This window comes from Lycium barbarum, chromosome 11 (genome assembly GCF_019175385.1).
Source record: "Lycium barbarum isolate Lr01 chromosome 11, ASM1917538v2, whole genome shotgun sequence".
Lineage (NCBI taxonomy): Eukaryota > Viridiplantae > Streptophyta > Magnoliopsida > Solanales > Solanaceae > Lycium > Lycium barbarum.
The window spans coordinates 122,782,047-122,805,215 of record NC_083347.1 but is presented as its reverse complement, the minus strand read 5'-3'; the positions used below and the strand labels follow the sequence as shown (position 1 = coordinate 122,805,215).

Below are 23,169 nucleotides of genomic sequence, written 5' to 3'. Positions count from 1 at the left end.
TTGCCTATAAAAACAATGTCACATAGCTTAACATTGAAGATAAAACTTTAATTTGTAATGACTTATGACTGGATATGCCATTCTGAAATATAAATATGTACATACAACCTGGAAGTTTAGCCTGATGTAGATGTTGCACAAAGTACAGCTAAAATATATAGGAGTATATGAAACTACACAATTAGTGGAGATCAAAAAAAAAAAAAAATCATATATAGTCCAAGTAATTTACATTTGCTAGCTTTACTGCCTAGGGCCATCAAACAATCAAACTAGAGGTGACTTAATTTTAAGAACTTCACTTTCCGGGAACGAAGTTTGTAGCAAAGGCCCAAGCGTTGTTGTTAACTGGGTCGGCCAGGTGATCAGCAAGATTCTCCAATGGACCCTTTCCGGTTACGATAGCTTGAACGAAGAATCCAAACATGGAGAACATGGCTAGTCTACCGTTCTTGATCTCCTTTACTTTGAGCTCAGCAAAAGCCTCTGGGTCATCAGCAAGGCCCAAGGGGTCGAAGCTACCACCGGGGTAAAGTGGGTCAACAACCTCACCGAGAGGTCCACCAGCAACACGGTAACCCTCAACAGCTCCCATCAAGACAACTTGGCAAGCCCAAATGGCCAAGATGCTTTGTGCATGGACCAAACTTGGGTTACCCAAGTAGTCAAGTCCACCTTCACTGAAAATTTGTGATCCAGCCTTGAACCATACAGCCTCACCGAACTTAACACCATTACGTGCCAAGAGCTCAGGGAAGACACAACCAAGAGCTCCAAGCATGGCCCATCTGCAGTGGATCACCTCAAGCTCTCGGTTTTTGGCGAAGGTTTCTGGGTCAGCTGAAAGTCCTGCAGTGTCCCACCCGTAATCACCAGGGAACTCACCAGTCAAGTAGCTTGGGGCTTCACCAGAGAATGGGCCCAAGTACTTGACACGGTCAGGACCATACCATGGGCTGCCAGAAGAGACGGGCTTGGCCTTGCTAGCAGTCTTTCTCATGGTGAATCTCCCATTTCCTGTGAGTTCAAAGGAAGATGGTGTGAGTTTTACTGCCTTTCCGGCGAAGGTAGAGGAAGAAAGAGCCATTGTAGCAGCAGCCATTGTAGAAGTAGAATTAAAGCTCTTAGAATTCCGAAGGAGAGTTGGTTTGAGGCTTGATTTTCATGGGACTTGTAGCAAATGTATATAAATGGCTCGAAGGGCCCAATATCCTTATCCTTGAATATCTATATCTGCCTTTTCATTGGTGGATGGCAAGGTGTAACCTTTTGCGTTACTGTCCGTTTGGCAAAGCTCAGCACCGTTGAAGATGACTAGATACTTTTAGATACATTATGCATAAGATATCTAACACGTAGATTTCCTTTCTTACAACCAATCCATAGTCGCCACGTGTGATTGTGGATTATTGCAATATAATATCCACTTGAGTAACTCATGGCCATGCAAATAGTTCACACACTTGTATGAGTGGCAAATTGACAATGAGAGAATAATGTCTGAATTTAATTTGCATGATAATACATATCTATAGGCTCTGCGTTGAGATGTATGTAAATAAATTTCTTGAATATGAGTATGATGGAGGGGGAGAGAGAGGTGGAACATTAAAATTCATTCATGTATATTCAGATTAAAACAAAGGAAATGGAAAAGACTGGTTAATTTTGTATCCTTCATATTCACAAAAAACTCGTAGAGAAGTTTATGTCTTACTTTAGTTATAAATTTATATATGGTTAAAAAAAAATTAACCTTATATACCCAGTGTAATTTTATAGCGAAGAATTTTGATGAACTCCTTCCGCCACCTAACTCCTCCCAAATGGTGGAGTGACAAATTTATACAAAAGAATTCAAAAAAATAATAGAATATAACACATAAGATTTGAAGTTAATTAACTTCAAACCTTATGTGATATATTCTATTATTACAAAAAGTATAGAAATTACAACAACTCTTTTGGCAACAAAAATAATATAGTTGGCAAAAGTCAATATTTGGCAACAACTTAATTTTATTGTTGGCATATATGATAAATCTTCTAAAAATGAACTTTTTTTTGTTATCATATTGGGTTGACTATTGTTGCAAAAAGTACTTTTGGCGACTAAAAAAAACAAATTGTTGCACGTCATTGCAATAACAGCCGTTAGAAAAAATTCATGCAACAACAAAAAAATATTGGTGCCAAAATACTTTTTGTAACAATAACCTATCTATGACAATAAAAAAAAAATGCTATCAATGTCTTCTTTCTTGTAGTTAACCTAAATTGAATTCTAAATTTGCGACTTCACTTGACTTTTCCTTATATCGAGGGCATTCAACTGTTTATATATAACAAATAGAAATATAGTATGTTTTTACCTTATTTACACGACATGACCTAATTTTCCAATGAAAAAGATTCAGATTGAACTACGTAGCTCCACTACTGTAGGGTGCCGGTGTATAGATATTTTCTTCAACATGTATAGAGATAAATAATTTCAGAAAATTTATAAGTTTTACATTTCTTGAATTTGTTTCTTTCAGTTTCCAGATCAACACTTGCATGAAAAATATCAAAGAACCCCCCAGGGCATAGAATCTTACTGAGAGCATGTAGGACAGTTTGCAATATTCAAAGCCACATATTTGTTGGACCATAAGTAAAAATATCTTGAAACATTGATAGATTACAAATTGCCGAGTCGACTAGACATAAGGCTAATAATAGAATCTTGAAAGCCAATGAGATTGTAGATAGAGATATCATAAGATAAGAACTCTTTCCCTCCCTCCCTATATAAATGGTTATTAATCCCAACTGATCATATATATCACCACAACAGCCATCAAAAAACAGTAAAGTTTCTTTTTATTAAACAATGGCTACTTCTACAATGGCTCTTTCTTCCTCTACCTTCGCCGGAAAGGCAGTAAAACTCTCACCATCTTCCTCTGAGATCACTGGAAATGGGAGATTCACCATGAGGAAGACTGCTAGCAAGGCCAAGCCTGTCTCCTCTGGCAGCCCATGGTACGGTCCTGACCGTGTCAAATACTTGGGCCCATTCTCTGGTGAAGCCCCAAGCTACTTGACCGGTGAGTTTCCTGGTGATTATGGGTGGGACACTGCTGGACTTTCAGCTGACCCAGAAACCTTCGCCAAGAACCGTGAGTTGGAGGTGATCCACTGCAGATGGGCCATGCTCGGAGCCCTTGGTTGTGTCTTCCCCGAACTCTTGGCCCGTAATGGTGTCAAGTTCGGTGAAGCTGTATGGTTCAAAGCTGGATCCCAGATTTTCAGCGAAGGTGGACTCGACTACTTGGGCAACCCAAGTTTGGTCCATGCACAGAGCATCTTGGCCATTTGGGCTTGCCAAGTTGTGTTGATGGGAGCCGTTGAGGGTTACCGTGTTGCTGGTGGACCTCTTGGTGAGGTTGTCGACCCACTCTACCCTGGTGGTAGCTTCGACCCATTAGGCCTTGCTGATGACCCAGAGGCTTTTGCTGAGCTCAAGGTAAAGGAGATCAAGAATGGTAGACTTGCTATGTTCTCCATGTTTGGATTCTTCGTTCAGGCTATCGTCACCGGAAAGGGTCCATTGGAGAACCTTGCTGATCACCTTGCTGACCCAGTTAACAACAACGCCTGGGCCTTTGCCACAAACTTTGTTCCTGGAAAGTGAATTTAACAAAATGTTGATTTCTGATCTTCTAAGTAGTGTGAGATGAGTTTTTAGCTTGTGAGAGATGAATCTATAGAAGGGGTCAATTTTTTTTAAGTATTCTGGGTTATGGGTTCAGAGATTGTAATGTGGTGTAAATTGGTTTGGATTAATTAATGAAGTACATGTGAATCTTTTCATATTTTTTGTGGCACTTCTAATATTTAATATTTTACTTAGTTCAATGGATTAAAAATGAATGAGAAAAATACAGAATTGAAAATTTCTTAAAACGAAAAAAAAAAAAAAAAAACATTTGGGTGTAAAGTAACTGAAAATGTTTAGTGTGCGTTCACTTTAAGTGGCAAACGGACATTTTTCTTTTTACTGAATTTTGAAAAATATTAGTCGGATCTCAAAGAGACCTGAACACCCGGTGCTTAATCAAAAAACAAAATGTGGTTCATATAGAAAGATCCTCTTATTCTTTATTATTTCATAGTGTTAACATAAAAAGATTCTTAGCATGATGCTGAGCAACACAGTCTGCTTTTCATCAATTTTTAGATATTCCGACATTTCATCTTGAATATATCCCTTTGGATTAAACTTATATATATCGATAATGTAAAGATTTCCTCACACTATCGGTAGATTTTAATTTACAATAGTTGTTTATCATTTTTACCAAATTATCAATTAATGTTGATGAAAGATTCATCTGTTATGATTATCTTAAAATGATTCGATTGTATAAACATAATTTACACCCATTAATGTATAAAACTTAAACTCTATTTGATCACATAGCATGATAGCAGTACTCTCCCCTTTATATAAGATTTCATTATTGGTCACCTAATTTTGCAAACGATTTTAGTTTGGATTCTCTATTTATTTTTTTTCTTGGACTTAGGAAGTAATAATTCATGAAAAAAAAGTTGATAGATCTTTTCCGCTTCTTGCAATGTCCAAATTAACTTGTGCACACGTCGTCTATTCCACCAAATACATGTTACCTCCCACCAGCACATGCACCAAGTACTCTTAACACCATTCTTAAAGGACAAAACCACAAACTCATCTCCTTTGTACCTTGCATTCTCAGATTTGCTAATACAATTATTAGCAACCACATTAAACTTGCCAATATTTCAGATCATTTCTGCGATAGAGGGCTAAACTGGACAAGAAAGTAGAAAACAGATACTTGAGAAATATATTACTCGTGGGAAACAGAACACAACTTCTAACTATAGATTAAAAACGGTGAAAATGGGGTTAACCGTGTTAATAAGAGTTAAAAAGTAAGCACAGACGAGACCACTAGCACTGCGTTAACACAGACATTCCTACGTTAACATTTAACTCTGAGATAAACACGTAAACGTACAGCCTCGTGGCATAGGGCAGCAGCCAGTCAAGTGTCTTCAGGGATCGTGAACGATGGTTATTTCCACAGAAATAGCTCGAAAGGCCACTATCACACACTCATTACAAGACCCCCGAAAAACGAGGAGGCAGTAAAGATTAGTAGCTGTTTTGCCATATCTGTTGTTGAGACTGCTTCGGCTGGACTTGTGGGCCCGCCAACGATCCATCCCGAAGGTTTTGTTGTTGCTGTTGTTGATCCATTGAGATACCAGCCTGAGAATTGTAGAAATGCTGCGGGTAGCCCCCCAAAGATCCATAGCTCTGTGACGGCTGTTGACGGTTTTGTCCCTGAAAACCATAATACGTGTTGGCAGGAACAGCTGGCATTGTTCTTGAACCATGTCCATGAAGCCATAAAGCCGAGTTCTCATTCTGAAAGAGGACGGAAACAGGATTGTCAAATGAAGCGACACACATGGCAGATAGAGCCGGTCACAAAATTGAAATTACAGTGCATTTCTAAAGTTTTGTGCCAACCAACCAAGGTGGATCTTGATATATGTAATTGACCGAGAAAATGACAAAAATGGTCCATTTTTGGTAGAAGATTGAAATTAGTCCCCTAAGTATCAACTGGGCAAATTTGGTCCCTTAAGTCAGCGAAAAAGTGAGCACTTTTGGTCTCCGTTAAATATTGATCAAACTTGTGAAAGAAGAATTTAACCAACACTAGAAATTTTGGGGTCAAAATTTCAGAAACCGCAACATACATAACTACACCTACCACACAAAAAAATCGACCAAAAATATAGAAATTGCACCTCAAAAGTTGCACCAGATTCCTGAAATTGACCAAAAATAACAAAAACTACAAAACTTAACTTCCAAATGTGGGTTCCCGTTAAATATTTTATATTTTCATTGTTAACAATCGGAGTTGGGTAAATATCTAATGGACACCAAAAGTGCTCATTTTTTGCAAACTTAAAGGACCAAAACTGCTCAAATGATACTTAAGGGACTATTTAAACCCACTATCAAAGATAAGGGACTACTTTTTTCGTTTTCTCTAATTGACCAAACAAAACAGTAGCTATCAAAATGGCAGTTTGACATATTGATGACATTCAATTTCTTGGAGAGAGAATTCAGTAGGAACATATGTACTTGCAAAAAGAACATGTTACCTGCTGAAGAGACATCAAATGATTGGTATCCTTGTACTGAGAGCTTAATAAATCATCGTAACTTAAGTTAGTGCCGGAAGGAGCAGCAGGGGGGTTGATGGGGAAGTTCCCAGGGATAGTATTTGTATTTCCAAAAGCACCATATCCAGAAGGAACACTGGCAGACTGAGGCAAGCTGTTCGCGGAAACGGTATTCTTATATTGGGGAAGCATTGCTGCAAGCGACTGATGATAAGTGCTGTTACCAGGAAACGCTTGTTGGAATGCAGATGGCATATATGGATAGTTCTGATGCATAAAGGGGTAACTTATCATGTTGGCAAATGGTCCTCCTAGAGGGACCGTTGGTTGAGAATACGGGTGTACGGCTAGATGTTGAGGTACTGTGGGTCCCGTGGCGACATTAGTTCCAGAAAGCATCTGCTGAGTAGGCTGTGCTCCTGATGAAAAACCAACGGTCTTCAAAGCCTGCAGGAAAGACGAACACAATCAACTATTACATACCATTAAAACAAGAGAGAAGGGAGAAAAATTTTCACCAACTCTGAAAGGGGATGTTGAAATGTGTGATAAAAGCTTAAGCTGTTAGAGAGGGCATGCTTTTATTTTCTTAATTATATTCTCAACATGCTTCCTCACGTGCGGGTCCGATTCTTTTTTTTCATGGGCCAAGCACGTGGAAATTCTTTTACACTAGTTAATTAAATATTTGACGAAGACTAAAAGTGTTAACTTTCTTCTTCTTCTCTCCTTTTATTCCCCCTTTTTTTTTTTTTTGAGATGGTAACAATCTAAAAGTGTTTAACTTTTGACAAACTTAAAGGACAAAATGTTCAAAGCATACTTAAGGGACTATTTTGAATCTACCCTCATACATAAGGGACCATTTTTGTCATTTTCTCTCTACGAGAATAATCGATTCTAAATAAGTAGGAAACCACATATTTGTTCTTATTATACAAGCATGAGTTAGCACAAAATACAGTAACAAACTGATATATCAGGAGCACATCATCAGGAAATAGAAATGTAACGTGCAATGTTCATTAGACATGCAGAAACACTACCTCAGGCATGGAAGTTGTTGAACCACTGATAGATGAAATTGAGTTGCCATATTGAGCGGGCATTGCTTGGGTTGTTGAAAACGGGGAATATGAAAGCTCAGACTCTCGACCAGGATGAATGTTAGCAGCCAACAAGTTACTCTGCAAAGAATTTGTGTAGACCTACTCGAACAAAAATAGCAAGAGAGCAAATTAGGCAAACACGGATGTTATGCTCTAGCAAATAATGGCCACTCAGATCAGGTTGGCATGCTTCTGTAGTAACTCTCTTTTTTTTTTTTTTTGGTCAAGTGACATGCTTATTTACTGTTCTGTTGGAGGCAGTACAGATATTCAGCTACTCGGAACATCTTTTTTTTGGCTAAGATATTGTTCATCAAAGAGCACCAAGCAGGCACTTATTCGCTATACAAAGTTCACAAATATTTTAGCTACTTAGAATAGTACCAGTTTGTGGTCCGGCCCTTCCCCGGACCCCGCGCATAGCGGGAGCTTTAGTGCACCGGGCTGCCCTTTTTTTTAGAATAGTACCAGTTTCAACCCAAAAAAAAAAAAAGAGTAGCTTAGCTACTGCTTGGGATTCGTAGCTATACAAAGTCTTTTCTTCTAATGTGGAACATATACCAAAGCACTCAAGCGCCAATGACCACCTAACCAGAAGAGGTCCCTAGAACCATGCTAAAACTTTGCTATATATGCATCCCTCCACTGGAAAGAAAGCCTATACAATCAGATAGAGGCAGAATACAAAGCCAACTACGCTCCACATTAGACGCCACTCATCACTCAAATATACAGAAAAGCAGTTACCAACTCTGCAACTCGTGGTGCAGCCATGCCTTGTCTCGACACCACTCATATAACTCAAAAATTAACAGAATAGCAATTACCAGCTCTGAAACTCCTGCTGCAGTGTTTCCCTTGTCTCATTCATAGAATAAGTTGTTTGGTATGGAGGAAAACATTTTCTTTCCAGTTTTCCCATGTTCGGTTGGTTAGAATTTTTGAAAAACATTTTCTCTAGGAAAACAAGTTCCTTAAAAATAATGATTTCCTTAGTGGAAGTAGGTAAAACAAGTTCTGCAAGTGGCATTCCACATTGGTTGTGTCTTCCCCGCCCTCCAACACAGTTCATCTTCACCCCACCCCCATAGCCCCACATCTCCACACCCCTCCCCCCACCCCCACCTCCTATAGGATTTGTCTAGATTATATACAAATGCTTTTAGGATAATATCTTTTGCTTATATACCAAACGCAAGAAAACAAATAAGAAACCCACTTATTTTCCTGGATAAAATTTTCCAAAAAACTATTTTCTTTCATACCGAACACACCGTTAGACTAAGTCATTTCAAACTTGGGAATGTAATATTATCGAAGTTTTAACAATTGGAAAGTCTTTTGCAAAGCTAACAACAGGTAGTTCATCCCAAGGAGAGTACACAAACCAATATATCCTGAACAAAAGGCAGAAAAGCATTCTTACTGTCTCATTGGAATAAGGAGCAAGATTTTGCATATGAGAACTAGTCTGTGGCTGACTAAATGCTGCATTTAATTGTTGAGCACTTTCGTATGAATAGCCAGCAGCAGAGGACGGATATGAATAATGTCCATCGCTAGTTTCTGCTTTCAGAGATTCTGGTTGTGAAGCAGCTGGCAATTCATAATTTCCAGGACTTGCATTATTTCTATGGAATAAGTTATTGTCGGACTCATTTCTGAGAGTCTCATCACCATAATATTCACCGGCCCTGTAAAATAATGTAAGAAGCTAATTAAAGAACTAGCCTTTTATATATCTATATAAGAAAAATTATTTCTACTAAAGGCATCTAAGTTTCAAATAATGACAAAGAGAACACTGTGTATTTACTACTGCACCATTATCATTTTAGTATAAACAAAGATTTCATTAATGAAAGAGAGTTGCAGGCTAACATTACTATTTGATTGACTAAAATATGGAACAATTCTTGAAAAGCGAATTAGTAAAACAAAACGAGTTTGATGCAAGGATATTCGATTGACGTCATTTATTTATAAAATGAGAAAATGTATAAGCAACCGATAAAGAAAATATACCTACGTGAAAAAAAAAAATGATTGAAAAACTTTTTGACATCATTGTCCACGTCGAGAAAGAGTTGAACAGAGTTTTCAATTAGCGTATCATAACACACAACTTCTGCAATATATGCAAATCGGAGGGTGTTTGGCAAAGCTTATAAGCTAGCCAAACTGGCTAATAAGCACTTTTTAGCTTATCTACGCGTTTGATAAACACCAAAGTGCTTACAAGTCAAAATCAGCCAAAAGCCATAAGTTGGTTATCCCCAACTTATGGTTTTTCAGCTTATAAGCACTTTTTGTTTGACCAAGTATTACTATTCTCAAAATATCTTTCCCAAAACAAAATCCTAACTTCCTCTTCAATTTGTACCCATTGTTCCTCCTTTTCTTTACACGGATACTTTAAAATTTATTTTTGCAAAATTTTTAAGGGTTCTTTAGTCATTATAACAAAAGAACAGCTCAATGCTTAAGAACATTTTTTTACCAAACACATCAACTACTTATTAAAAGTTTCAACGATTTCATCCAAACACGTAACTGCTTATTTATAAAATCAGTTTCAGCACTTTAAAATGCTTTTCAACACTTAAATTTTATCAGCTAATCCAAACAGGCTCTTAAATTAGTAAGTCAGCAAACTAAGGAAACATCCAATTTAAAAGAAGGTAAACCTGGTGCCCAAATGCCCAACTGAAGAACTATCTGCCTCTTTGGATGAAACTTCCAAACTAGTTTTCACAGGGGCAGAGGCCAGTGATCCAGAAAAGGACACACCACCAAAGCTACCAAAACTTAGGTGCGAAAGGTCAGCTGTTTGAACTTGAAGATGGTCTGGAATCACAACGGATGGACCATCCATATCAGACGGTAAAGCCCGATCATCCTTTACATTTAGTTGTTGCAAGTTTTCAGCAACTGATGAAACTGAGACATTAGCATCTTCAACTGCCACAAGATAAAAGAACATTCTTATATAAACGAGGGAGGGTAGTACTTTAAAACATTTAAGAAACAAAACTACTGTTGTACCAAGGAAAAATATTTACTTAAAAGTACAAGTTGCAACAGCTTACTAGAGATGCTACTTTTCTTGATAAAGCTTATTGCCTCTTTGCCCAAGCTTCTGGGAAGCACTGATTTTTTTCAAAAAGAGCTTATTTTAGAAAGTTCAGGTGTTTGTCCAAGTTTTTAGTGGAAAAATAAGTGTTTTTGAGTAGTAGCAGGAGTTGTTTTTTCAGAAGCTAAAAAAAAAAAAATTAAAAGCAGTTTTAGAACATTGGTCAAGCACAAGGTACTGCTCTAATATTGGGAAAAGTGCTTTTCAAATTGGTTAGCCAAATACAAACTGCTACTCAACAGAAGTACTTTTCCAAAAACACTTCTGACAAAAGCAGTTATCCAAATAAGCAGATTCTGGAAGCTTGGCCAAACAAGCTATTAGTTTAACTGAGTTGGTATTGGTTGGCGCTTTAGCATCGAGTCTCTGGAATTGATTTGGTGGGTCTACCTTATTACTATAAGGTTATTTAATATGGCATGCTAGAAGTAGATCTTGACATTTTTGTTTTAGGAATGCAGCTGTGACATCCTAGATCTGCATATCTCATGCCAAAACAAAACTTCCACATCTATTCACCTTGTGGATTGTCAAAAGTGTGATTCTGGTGCTGATATCCGTAGAGGTCATTGTCATAGAGAGAAGCACTATCCGCATTATCCTCCTGCAACTTTCTACTGGAAAGAGAACCAATGTCTTCATTAGACACACTGTCATCTGCCTCTTGAGCCTCGTCCATCTGAGTTTGATGATCAATTCTATCAAAAGACGTGTTAGACGGCTCAGGATGCGGCACGGAAACCGAGACAGCAGGCTGGCTAGCAGCTGATGGCTGCTCAATTGAAGGCCATGAAACCGAGACAGCAGGCTGGCTAGCAGCTGATGGCTGCTCAATTGAAGGCCATGAAACCAAGACAGCAGGCTGGCTAGCAGCTGACGGCTGCTCAATTGAAGGCCATGAAACCGAGACAGCAGGCTGGCTAGCAGCTGATGGCTGCTCAATTGAAGGCCATGAAACCAAGACAGCAGGCTGGCTAGCAGCTGACGGCTGCTCAATTGAAGGCCATTCATCATTCGCAGATGAATAATCCCTTTGTTCCTGATGTACCTCACCAACAGTATGGTGAGATTTATTGGTCACACTAGGCACTTTACTTTGTGGCCTACCCATCTTGACAATATCAGCCATTGATACTTGACCTGGCACCCCGCCCCAAGTAGGTTGATATCCAGAAGAAGGCTGTGAAGCAGCTGAATAACCATCAACTGCTGCTGGTGCCAATCTTTTACTTTCGTTTCCAGTAGCATCACTGCAACACCATTCAAAGCATAAAAAGGAAATTTAAAAACAAGTGAAAGATCTCAAATAACACGCTCCCTGTGCACATATGAATACATGTAATCCCTGAATAACTTAACATGCATGGTTAAAAGGATAGTAACAACAACATAACCAGTGAAATCCCACATAGTGGGGTCTGGGGAGGGTACAGCGTACGCAGACCTTACCCCTACCTTGGGAGGTAGGGAGGCTGTTTCCAGCATACCCTCGGCTCAAGGACAAGCAGTTCAAAGCAGTAAAAAAAAGATATGGAAAATACTGTAAAAAGCATGAAAAAGAAAGCTGGCTGAAAAACAAAGAAGCAGTAACTACTACAAAATAATACGATAATCAAAGTACAAGAAACAACAAATTGTGAAACGAATATTCAACTTAATATTTGTTTTCTTTGATAAGTATATTCAAATTAGTAATTTTTTTTTTGGTAAATAAGACTTTTATTAACCAAAAGCAAGTATGTACAGATCTCAAATGTTTTAATCCAGGCACATGGACAAAGTCCCAAGGTCCTGGTCCAACATTATCTCATCAGTCTATGACAACCACAAATCTCTATATGGGGGTAGTAGTCCAGTTGAGCCATTGTGTGTGCTAACAGTGGTTGCACGCTTCCTCGAACCATCACCTCTTGCACTATCATCCTAATTAATACCTCTGGTGTCCTTCCCTTTTGCTGAAAAACTCTGTTGTTTCTTTCTTGCCATAGGATGTAGACACTACCCGCAGCCACCATTCTACATACTTGGGATTGAACAGCTTTTCCATTTACCTGTGCGCACATCCATAGCACTTCATTTGTCCAGTCCATTGCCTTTCGTTGGTACCCTTGCCATCAGTAGCTTCTCCCAGACTGCTGCAGAGAAGGCACATTGAAAAAACAGGTGGTCTATCGTCTCCGATTCAGTTCCACATAGCGGGCAAGCAACCTGATCTGTTATGCCCCATTTCTTTAGTCTATCTCGGGTGTAAAGCCTTCTATTGAGTGCTAGGTAAAGGATGAATACCCACTTTGGGGAGCCGTGATTGTTGCAAATAAGCCTTCTCCAACACACTTTCTGGTGGCATCCTCTAAGCTTGAGGTATACTTGCTTAATGGAGAAGGTGGGAGCAGCCATAAATTCTTCATTGTCAATTCCTGCTAACTCCAAAGTCCTCGTTGCTTTAAAAATCTTTTTTAACAGCCATGAGGCCTGTTGTGGAAAATAGTTCCACACACTTTGATTTTTGATATAGTATGCATGTGCCCATTTTACCCATAGTTTGTCAGCCTTTCTACACAAATTCCAGAGTAGCTTACAAACAGCAGCCTTGTTCCAGGTCTGTGCGTGTAGTATATAAAGTCCACCCACTGCTTTGGGTAAGCATAATTGCTCCCATGCTATCAAAGCCTTCTTTGAGGCAGCTGTATCTCCTGTCCAGAGGAATGTTCTGCATATTGTTTCCACTGCTTTTAAAACCTTTTTTGGGAGGATGAAAATTTGGGCCCAGAAGGTTTGTATGGCAAAAAGGACAGTTTTTATAAGCTGCAATCTGCCAGCATATGTTAGCAGTTTTGAGGTCCAGTGAGTGACTCTTCCCATCATCTTATCGATCAAGGGCATACATTGCATAACAGATAGCCTTTTAGTGCTTAGGGGCACCCCCAAATATCTAAAAGGAAGACTGCCTTTACTAAACTGTAGTTTATCCAGGACAGCTTGCTGAGTTATCATGTCTACCCCTCCAAAATAGATTGAACTTTTGCTAGTGTTTGCAATTAGCCCTGATGCTGCTGAAAAAATTTGGAAACATTCATACACTTTATAGATGGACAATTCATCACCCCTACAAAACAGTAGTAGATCATCTGCAAACCCAAGTTGGACAATATTCATTTTTGCACACTTAGGGTGGTGGTTAAAATCAAGATCAGTACCCAGAGGCTTCAAAACTCTATTTAGATACTCCATACATAGCACAAAAAGGAAAGGGGACAAAGGATCCCCTTGCCTTAACCCTTTTTTAGCAGGGAAGGCCTGCGATAGCTTCCTATTAATCACAATAGCATAGGTGACAGTAGAAACACATACCATAATCCATTTGACAAATTGATCAGGGAAGTTCAGGCTGATGAGAATTTGCTCTAGAAAGGGCCATTCCGCAGAGTCGTATGCTTTTTGCATGTCGATCTTTAGCATACACCTTGGGGAGATGTTCTTCCTACCATAACCTTTGACCAATTCATGGCTTAGTATAATATTATCACTGATTAGCCGCCCAGGAACAAAAGCAGTCTGATTATTTTCCACCAGTTTTTCCATGACACACTGTAATCTTCTAGTGAGAATCTTCGAGATAAGCTTGTATATGACAGTACAACAAGAGATCGGCCTATATTCTTTAACTGACACTGGGTTCTTGACTTTTGGAATTAATGTGACACTTGTGCAGTTTATTTCAGTAGGTAGGACATGGTTTTGGAAAAATAATAAAACAGCAGCAGTGATATCCTTACCAGTGATCTCCCAAGACTTTTTGAAAAAATAAGCATTGAAACCGTCATGTCAGGTGCTTTCCCGTCGTCAATGTCACTTAATGTGTGCGAAACCTCATCAGCAGCTATAGGGCTTATAAGCTTCATTTGATCTGCTCTATCCAGGACATTTCCCATTTTCATAACTCCTGGGTCGATTGCTGGCAAAGAGCTTGCTTTCGACCCCAGCAGATTACCATAGAAAGCACATATTTCCTTTTCTATTTCCTGATCAGTGTGCACCCACCTGCCAGCATCAGTTCTTAAACAATTTATCTTATTTGTTGCCATTCTGCCTTTCATGCTTGCGAAAAAGAAACTTGAGTTTGAGTCTCCCAACTTCAGCCACTGAACTCTGGACTTTTGTCTCCAGATACTCTCCTCAATGTTTGTCCATTTCTCAAATTCAGCTCTCGCTAGCTTCTCCTCAGGCACGAGGTGCTGGTGTTATCCATCAGATATAAGCATCTGAATATTAGTGAGCTTTTTCCTTACAACATCGATTTTCTCTTCTATCCCTTGAAATTCTTTTTTCCTCAGCATTTTTAAACCACTCTTGACGTGCATGAGTTTGCTCCAGACTTGCTTTAACGTGGGTTGATAAAGGTTCCTGGTCCAGCAGCCTCTTACAGCCTCTTTGAAGCCTTTATGATCAGCCATGTAGTTGTAGAACTTGAAAGGTTTATGATGAACCATTCTTTGCTCAACTATGGACAGGCTAAGAGGGGAATGATCCGAGAACAGAGGTTCCATGGCACTCACATTAGTTAGCTGTAGCTGTATCATCCAAGTCGAGTTTACCAGAGCCCTATCGATTTTGCTAGAGACAATGCCATTGGTCCATGTGAATTCACACCCTACAGTTTTCAATTCATTTAGTCCTGTATTTTGAATAAAATTCCTGAAATCTCTAACTTCACTTTCTTGTACTTCTGTACCATTCACCCTGTCATCAGCCTCAGTGATGGCATTGAAGTCTCCCATGAGAACCCAGGGGGTTTGGACACCAGCATGTATCTTTTCTAATTCCACCCATAATGCTTTCCTTGTAGCAGTAGTGTGAAAACCATATATTGCTGTAAATAAGAACTGAATGGTTCCGACAGTTACCAAGCTATGTATGAATTGGTCTTGAGATTGAATTATTGTTACTGAGACTCTAGCAGGGAACCACAATAGCCAGATTCTGCCTTGGTCATTGCTATTATAATTATCAGCCCATAAACTTTCTTCACTATTTTTGTTGCATATTTTCTATGAACTCTATGCTCAACTATTGCTATTATGTATACATTATTCTCCCTAACAAACTTTACCATCTCCCTTTGCTTATAAAGCTTATTAAAACCCCTCACATTCCATGTAACCAGCCTCATTGAGAAATATTGGGGGGTTTTGGCTCCAAGTCTACCTCGGCAGTACTTGTTTGGCCGCTATCAATCTGCAGAACAGGTCCAACATTGTTCGGCTCTGTGCTGGTTCTTGCTTCACTCACACCCTTCTTTGTAGCCACTGCATTGGTACTAGCTGGAAACATATGGCCCCTAGCAGTGATTCTCTGCTGGATTTCAGGCCAGTCTACTCCATTTGGTGGGGGTGTAACACTAACTATCTGACCAGCCACCATTCCTTGTTCATTCTTTGATTTCCATTCCTGCTTATTCTTTTGGCCTTGAGCTTTTTGACCCGCTTCTTTATGTTTTGGTGCTTGTCCTGCTTCTTTATTTTTTGGCACAGGGCCAATCTCTTTGGGCTGAGTAGTCTCCTTTATTTCCTGTGGCTCCTTCATTGCAGGCTTTTGTTGTGGTGGTGTTAATCTATCTCTGGAGCAGTCATGACCTAACTGACAGCATGTACCACAATACAATGGTTTCCAATCGTATGAGACAACTTGGTCGAACACCTTTCCATTTGGGTCCTGAACTTTAACCTTGCCCGGCAGTGGTCTTGTAATGTCCATTTCAACCAACACTCTCGCATAGGAGATCCTTGCAACAGCAGTGGTGCATTCATCAGCATACAAAGGGTTCCCTAAACCACTACTAATCCTGCTAAGTGTTTCCATTTCCCAACAATTTAGTGGTAGATTGGGACACTTCACCCACAGAGGAATTGTCTTAAGAACCTCTGCAGCAACATCAAAATTAGCAGACCATGCTTTAATTATAACCAGTTTGTTGTTCAACATTTGAGGCCCTGAATATAGAATCTCATTCTTATCATCCAAACTCCCAAATCGCAACACAAAATACCCATCATTATGGTAGAAAATTTGGGGTTTAGCCACATACTCCCAATTGTGTTCAACAAACCTAGCTATGCTAGCAATAGTGGGGGAGGCACCCACCACATATAGAATAACGGAAGTCTTCCATTTCTCACTGCCTACATCCACCGCTCCTTGTTCGAGCATAACAATTTTCTCCCCGTCACGGATTGTAGGCACAATAAATGTGAGACTCATCCCTTTCTCCGCCATTTTATTTGTTTAGAAAAGTGTGTTCCATGGATGGTCACCTGGGACTTGTTTCAACACCTTGCTTGTCTCATCTCTATCAGTTTGCTGGTATGCTTCCCCCGGAGTTGGATTTGGGTTTCCTTGAACCCTTACGACTGACCCAGAGCTAGCACCACCCTTTCCAGCATTTGACCCTACTGGATTACCCAGGGTTTTGATCGGTGTTTTTTCCCCCATTCCAGCTAGTCTTTGTGTCTCTGTGCCATTTCCTACCGGTAGGTATTTTGGAGGCATACTCCTTGGTGCTTCCCTCCACTTGCGGCAACGTTTTAACGTCGTTCCCTTTCTCGATCTGCTTCTTCGCATTCTCATCTGCGTTATTCATGGCTGTAGCCTCCTTCCTTGGCCTCCCTCTGGCCATTTGGCCAGTGGGCGCACGATAGCAGCACCCTAATCGTACACCAGTGACCGGTGAGGAGGAGAGAGGAGGAGAGATCCAGGTATTCAAACTTTCAAATTAGTAATTTGATCCGGAATATTTGTTTTCTTTGATAACTACATTCAAATTAGTAATTTAATCTGGCAATTCAAAATAGTTACTGCAAATTAAATTTGGTTGTTCAATTACAGCTTGATTATGATAATAGCTTCTCTCTAGTGGAAAAGAGACATTGACAAACTTAGAGCTTGTTTGGCCAAGCTTCTGAGAAGCCAAAAGTGCTTATTTTTTTCAATAAGTGTTTGTTCAAAGCTTTTAGAGAACAAATAAGTGCTTTTGAGTAGAAGCAGAAGTACTTTTGGAATATTGGCCAAGCACAAAATACTGCTCCAATATTAGCAAAAATGTTTTTCAAATTGATTAGCCAAACACAAATTGCTACTCTCCAAGAGTACTTTTTTGAAAAGCATTTTTCAAATAAGCAGATTTTGGAAGCTTGGCCAAACAAGCTAATAATGAACCATACAGTAGGGGTTCGAAGGATTATTACACTGTTACCACCTACAGTACTAACCTGACAGAACCTAAACCCTCTAACAAGACAACAGTACTAACCTGATGGCAGTTGGTCTTCTATCTGTATTACTTCCTGCAATTAAAGGGGTTGAAGAGAAGTTGTTCGTACGTGATCCACTCTCCTTCCTGTAAGCAGGAGCGGGCTTGGTAGACTCTGTCAGAGATGGTTATAAATCAAAATAACCCAATATCAGATAACATGACTTACAAAACTCAATCTAATCTCTCTTTAAGAAATCATGCGAGAAAATGACAAAAATGGTCCCTTATGTTTGAGGGTAGGTTCAATAGTTTGACAAAAATGGTCCCTTATGTTTGACAAACTTAAAGGTCCCAAACTGTTCAGTGCATACTTAAGGGACTATTTTGAACCTACCCTCAAACATAAGCGACCATTTTTCATTTTCTTAAAATTGTGCATTAACATGCACATACCTGATCCACCACGCCCAACATATCGTTCCCCGCCAGCCCTACTGCCACGGCTTGGAGTGCTACTAGTAGTCCAGGACCTAGATTCAGTTGTATCCTTACTCTGAACCAAAGAATAGAAGTAAAGTTATAAATATGAAAAGCAATTTGAGAACCAACATAACAATCCAATTAAAGCACTTTTTCAAGGTCGTTGAAACATTTCAAGGTCATTGAAACATAGTTACATATCAAGTGGAGTGTGTAATGAAGGGCCCTCAGGATTGCACCAATGTATGTCAAATAGAAAAAAGAACTTGGAACATCAAGAATATAGAAAACATGACTTTATAGATATAAAGTTCAAAAAATTCTAGAAATAAATTGGTTTTGGAATTTATGTTTTAGTAATGATTATGTACCTCTTTTCGCTTCTCTCGTTTGCTCTTCACCTCATGAAAAGTATCTAGTCAATAAACAAACTCAATTAGAAGGGGTAAGAAATATCAATTTATTCAAGCAGGGAATTATTGACAAAATATTAACTGCATTTTTAGCAAGATAACTACAAAGATATCACTTCAAGTAACTGTCACAGTATAAAACAGTGAAAGCATAGGGAGAACATGATTAGCAACGGAAATTCAAAATTTATGCAGCTTAGGCATATAATAGTGCTAAAATCACCAGCAGAATCAATCTGAAGCTTTTTCAGATCCCAACACTTGTTTCTTGCTTAAACCTTGTTTCCAAAGGCAGCCTATGCTATCTCAAGGTAAGTTCTAAATACTGTTACAAGTATGGCATTTACAAATAGTATCAAAATTCCACCTCCCATCTGACTGGTACGTACAAAGTCGTAATGGCTCACAAATAGCTATATATAGTTCCTATGTTTTTTTTGATGAAGTAAAAGATTTTTCAAAAGGCATCAAGTAGATGCACAGCAAAAATTACATTATAGAGATGTATCAGCTCATATACAACAGTTTACATTAACATTAGGGAGCAGATACAATCCAAAAAAAGTTCACAACTAGCTACACTCTGGTTTGACCAGCAAAACAGGTTTATTAAACACTTGGTTTTTTTTTTAAGAATGGTAACAGTTAGACTATATATCCTTAAAATACTTGGTTTTAAGGACATGATTAGTTGTGATACCATCAAAACATCTTCTATTCCCTCCAAAACATTTAGTTCCTACGTCAACATTGAGATTGCAATCCACAAATACCAAAGAAGATACAAGTGAAAAGGTAGTCATCTCAAACTAAAATACCACAAGGTCCATGAAACATAAAGATGACTCAACGATTAGGCCGAACACAATTACAACAAAAAATACTTCTGAGATTTTCAATATACACCAAAAAATAAAAGCTGACCAAATGGGTATGTCTACTAATAAAAGTTACAACGTATTACAAACAGGAAATTTCACATCTACACAATCCATTAGATTAATTTTGCTTTCTTAGACAAAGCTTGGATAAAAAGAGCATTAAACACAGACACAGGACACCATTCTCCGAAACAAAGATAGAAATTTGCAAAGCATAAAAAGGGAAATACTTCATTCTTCTTTGCTTTATCCATATTCTTACAACCCATACCTTCGTCTCTCTCTCTCTCAAACGAACAACAAATTTGAACATAATTGTTGCTACAATTCTCGATCACGTTATTTAGAATGACAACAGAAGATAACTGGAAAAGCCATTACTTTGCAATATAATCTGAAAACTAAATTGCCAGCACACAAAACTAAAGTTACCAAAAAAAAAATCCCCAATACCCAGAAACTAAATACTAAAAAAGAACCAAAAAAGAGTTCAGCTTTAAGGGTTCATAGTTCAAAGGGACCTTGAGTAAGAAGCCTATATAATCAAAAGACCGAAAAATAGCACGCACACAACACTAAAGAACCAAACTTTACCTAATACCCAGAGATTAATTACAAGAAAGAGCTTAGTTTAAAGGGTATATAGCTTAAAAGTAGCCTATTGACTGCTTCAATGTGCTATACAATACAAAAACTGCAAAAACACACGCACACAACACTAAAGAACCGAAAAATCCCCAACACCCAGAAATTAATTACAAAAAAGACTTCAGCTTTAAGGGTTTATAATTAAAGGGAAGCCTATTGACGGCTTCATTAGGGTACTAACTATATAATCTGAAAACTGAAAAATTGCATGCACACAATACTAAAGAGCCAAATTTTCCCTAATACCCAAAATTAATTACAAAAAAGAGCTCAGCTTTAAGGGTTTATAGTTTAAAGGGACCTTGAGTAATAAGCCTACTATATAATATGAAACTTGAAAAATTGCATGCACACAAAACTAAATAACCAAAGAATCCCCAATACCTAGATATTAATTACGAAAAAGAACCCAAAAAGAGTTCAGCTTTAATGGTTTATAGCTTCAAACTGACCTAGAGAACTTCATTAAGGAACTATATAATCTGTAATTTGAAAAATTGCATGCACACAACACTAAAGAACCAAAAAATATCCAATACCCATAATTGCAGATAGTGAACAATTTCAAGGACGGCTCAATAAAACTAGTGCCCTAAAGCCAAAAAAAAAAAAAAGTTCAATTTAAAGGCTTTATAGGGCTTCATTAGGGTACTCTATAATCCTCAGAAAACTGATACTAATTACAAAAAATAGCCAAAAAAAAGTTAACTTTAAAGGGTTTATAGTGATTAAAACAGACCTTGAGTAAGAAACCAAAAAATCCCAATACCCATAAATTAATTACAAAAAATAACCAAAATAATCTCAGCTTTAAGGGTTTATAGCTTAAAGGGGCCTTGAATAATAAGCCTAGTATATAATCTGAAATTTGAAAAAACCGCATGCACACAAAGCTAATAACCAAAGAATCTTTAACACCCACAAACTAATTACAAAAAATAGCCAAAAAAAAAAGAGTTAAACAGACAGAAGCCTATTAACAACTAAAATTACATGCACACAAAGCTAAAAACCAAAGAATCTTTAACACCCACAAACTAATTACAAAAAATAGCCAAAAAAAAGAGTTAAACAGACCTTCAGCAAGAAGCCTATTAACAGCTAAAATTACATGCACACAAAGCTAATAACCAAAGAATTTTGAATACCCACAAATTAATTACAAAAAAGTAGCCAAAAACAGACCTTGAGTAAGAAGCCTATTAACAGCTTCATTAGGGTCCATATTACATTCTTTAAGCATAGCATAGATCTCAGCTTCAGGACAATTTACTATTTCCTTTAAGTTTTGTATCATCTTTTTTGAACCAATTGGAATTCCTCCATTATTGTTACTGTTTTTACCTCCTCTGCTACTCATATTTACTGACACAGTAAATATATTTTGGGTTTTTCAGATCTATTTCAGTTGATTTGTTTATGTAAAGAAAGAACACACACAGTGACGGCTCTTTTTGTTTCTCTATAATGGTAAAAAAAAAAAAAAGAATCCGTGTGGAAGAGGGGATATCTAAGAGGAATTTCTTTTTTTCTTTTTTTTTTTCACCTCTTTTCTTTTTTTATTTAGTTGGAGGAAAAAGAGTATTTAGTGTTATTGAAAAAGGTATTTGAAATTTTCTTTAAAATCTTATTGCATAGGGATAAGGAAAGGAAATATAAGGAAGGAGATTACAAAGTCAGAAATTGAACGGTGGCCAATAAAGTAAGTAGTCAACTAATTGAGCTTTAATATTCCTGATATTTAAAAGTTGAAATTGTGTTTAGGTATAAATTTTATTTGAAATATGTAAAAGTATAATGAGAGAAGTATATTTAGACTGAAAGTATAATGGGAGAGGTATTTAGAGCGAAATATAAATGAGTTTAAATTTAAACTATTTTTTATTGACCTTTTTTCCGATGAATTTTGGTAACTTCCAATTTCAGTAGGCATATAGGCCAATATTTGGTTGAAATAATAAAAAGAAGTGTATTAATTGAAGCCCAAAAAATGTATTTGGAGGTTGGAATTGTACGGTTAATGTTTGTTCTTCCTCGATCCTTCGGCCGATGTTTCAAAGCTAGCAAAATGTTCTAACATTCGAGATCTCTCTTTGCATTTGTACAAGTAGCAGACTATTAGAATTAAACTTTGCAGTAATTGATTATAGCTCGAAAAATTAGTTGCTTGGCCTAAATTCAAAAATCATAAGTCTTGAATCCTATTTGTGTGTAGATAAGTGATTGTCAATTGATAATTGATGAGAGTGAAGGTTGATAGCAAGCTTAAACGTTGACTACAACTATAGCCATAATAAAGTCAGTTGATATGTATGTCTCAATTATAACTCAAGATTTTGTTTATATTTATTTGGTAATTAATCACTACTATGGTCTTACTTTATAAGAGAAAATTGCACTTTTAGTCTCTCCATTATTATGATCCTTACGATACCTGGTTAATCTCATTTAATTTTCAATTAATTAAAGTACAAGTGGAAATTGATTCTTTGCAGCAGTTTCATGGCTCAACACCGTGTAGAAACTAGATGGTTGAGTATTTCTCACTTTTCTAAGAACCCAACTAATTAAGAACATCAAAAATTAAATCTGGAACGGTAAGAAACATAAGAACAATTAAACAACAAAACAAGATTTTCCCTAAATAATGTGCACATAATTACTAATCTAAAAGGCAGAAACAGAGAAAGCAGGAAACATTCTCTTCCATGCAATGGTGTTCAATAGTAATTCGAAATGCATGGAGAAAACAATGTATAATTCGGAGAGTGGATGGGCTTAGACAGGCAAAATAATATCAAAATGAACAACCAACGATGATTGTGATGGAGCGATAAGTACTCATTCATCCTTAACTAGAGGTCGAGATTCGAGGCTTAGGTATGAAGTCCCCTTTTTCAGAGAGCATTTGAGCCCCAATATGGGATTTCCCTGCATGAATCCTCGATACCGAATGCCAGGTAGGAAACCAAAAAGACAAAAAAAGAATATCAAGAAACAAATAACAGTTGAGTGA

At 37.8% G+C, this 23,169-nt stretch overlaps 3 protein-coding genes across 3 annotated transcripts; 1 reads left to right on the top strand and 2 right to left on the bottom strand.

The window, feature by feature from the left end:
• On the bottom strand, positions 1–1,174 carry LOC132618267 (chlorophyll a-b binding protein 3C, chloroplastic-like). Its single transcript, XM_060333332.1, has one exon. It carries the CDS (start codon positions 1,100–1,102, stop codon positions 299–301), a length of 804 nt encoding a protein of 267 aa, XP_060189315.1. The 5' UTR covers positions 1,103–1,174; the 3' UTR covers positions 1–298.
• A 1,645-nt stretch (positions 1,175–2,819) lies between these two features.
• LOC132617134 (chlorophyll a-b binding protein 3C, chloroplastic) lies at positions 2,820–3,860 on the top strand. The gene has a single exon (XM_060332061.1). The coding sequence runs from the start codon at positions 2,876–2,878 to the stop codon at positions 3,677–3,679; it is 804 nt and encodes a 267-aa protein (XP_060188044.1). The 5' UTR covers positions 2,820–2,875; the 3' UTR covers positions 3,680–3,860.
• Positions 3,861–4,892: 1,032 nt separating this feature from the next.
• LOC132617133 (altered inheritance of mitochondria protein 3-like) lies at positions 4,893–21,645 on the bottom strand. The gene is made up of 10 exons (XM_060332059.1): positions 21,339–21,645; positions 18,583–18,626; positions 18,185–18,284; positions 17,789–17,903; positions 11,002–11,732; positions 10,037–10,310; positions 8,776–9,043; positions 7,287–7,448; positions 6,220–6,687; positions 4,893–5,464 (listed from the first exon to the last, which is right to left on the bottom strand). The coding sequence occupies exons 1-10, from the start codon at positions 21,511–21,513 to the stop codon at positions 5,189–5,191; spliced, it is 2,613 nt and encodes an 870-aa protein (XP_060188042.1). The 5' UTR covers positions 21,514–21,645; the 3' UTR covers positions 4,893–5,188.
• Between the last annotated feature and the right edge of the window lie 1,524 nt (positions 21,646–23,169).

Bases quoted from the DNA above. Each gene is read 5' to 3' on its own strand.
- LOC132618267 (XM_060333332.1), bottom strand. From the start codon at position 1,102: ATGGCTGCTGCTACAATGGCTCTTTCTTCCTCTACCTTCGCCGGAAAG.
- LOC132617134 (XM_060332061.1), top strand. From the start codon at position 2,876: ATGGCTACTTCTACAATGGCTCTTTCTTCCTCTACCTTCGCCGGAAAG.
- LOC132617133 (XM_060332059.1), bottom strand. From the start codon at position 21,513: ATGAGTAGCAGAGGAGGTAAAAACAGTAACAATAATGGAGGAATTCCA. The intron at 18,285-18,582 runs GTACATAATCAT...TCTTTGGTTCAG, and splicing joins AACGAGAGAAGCGAAAAGAG to AGTAAGGATACAACTGAATC. The intron at 11,733-17,788 runs GTTAGTACTGTT...ATGGTGTTGCAG, and splicing joins AGAAGACCAACTGCCATCAG to TGATGCTACTGGAAACGAAA.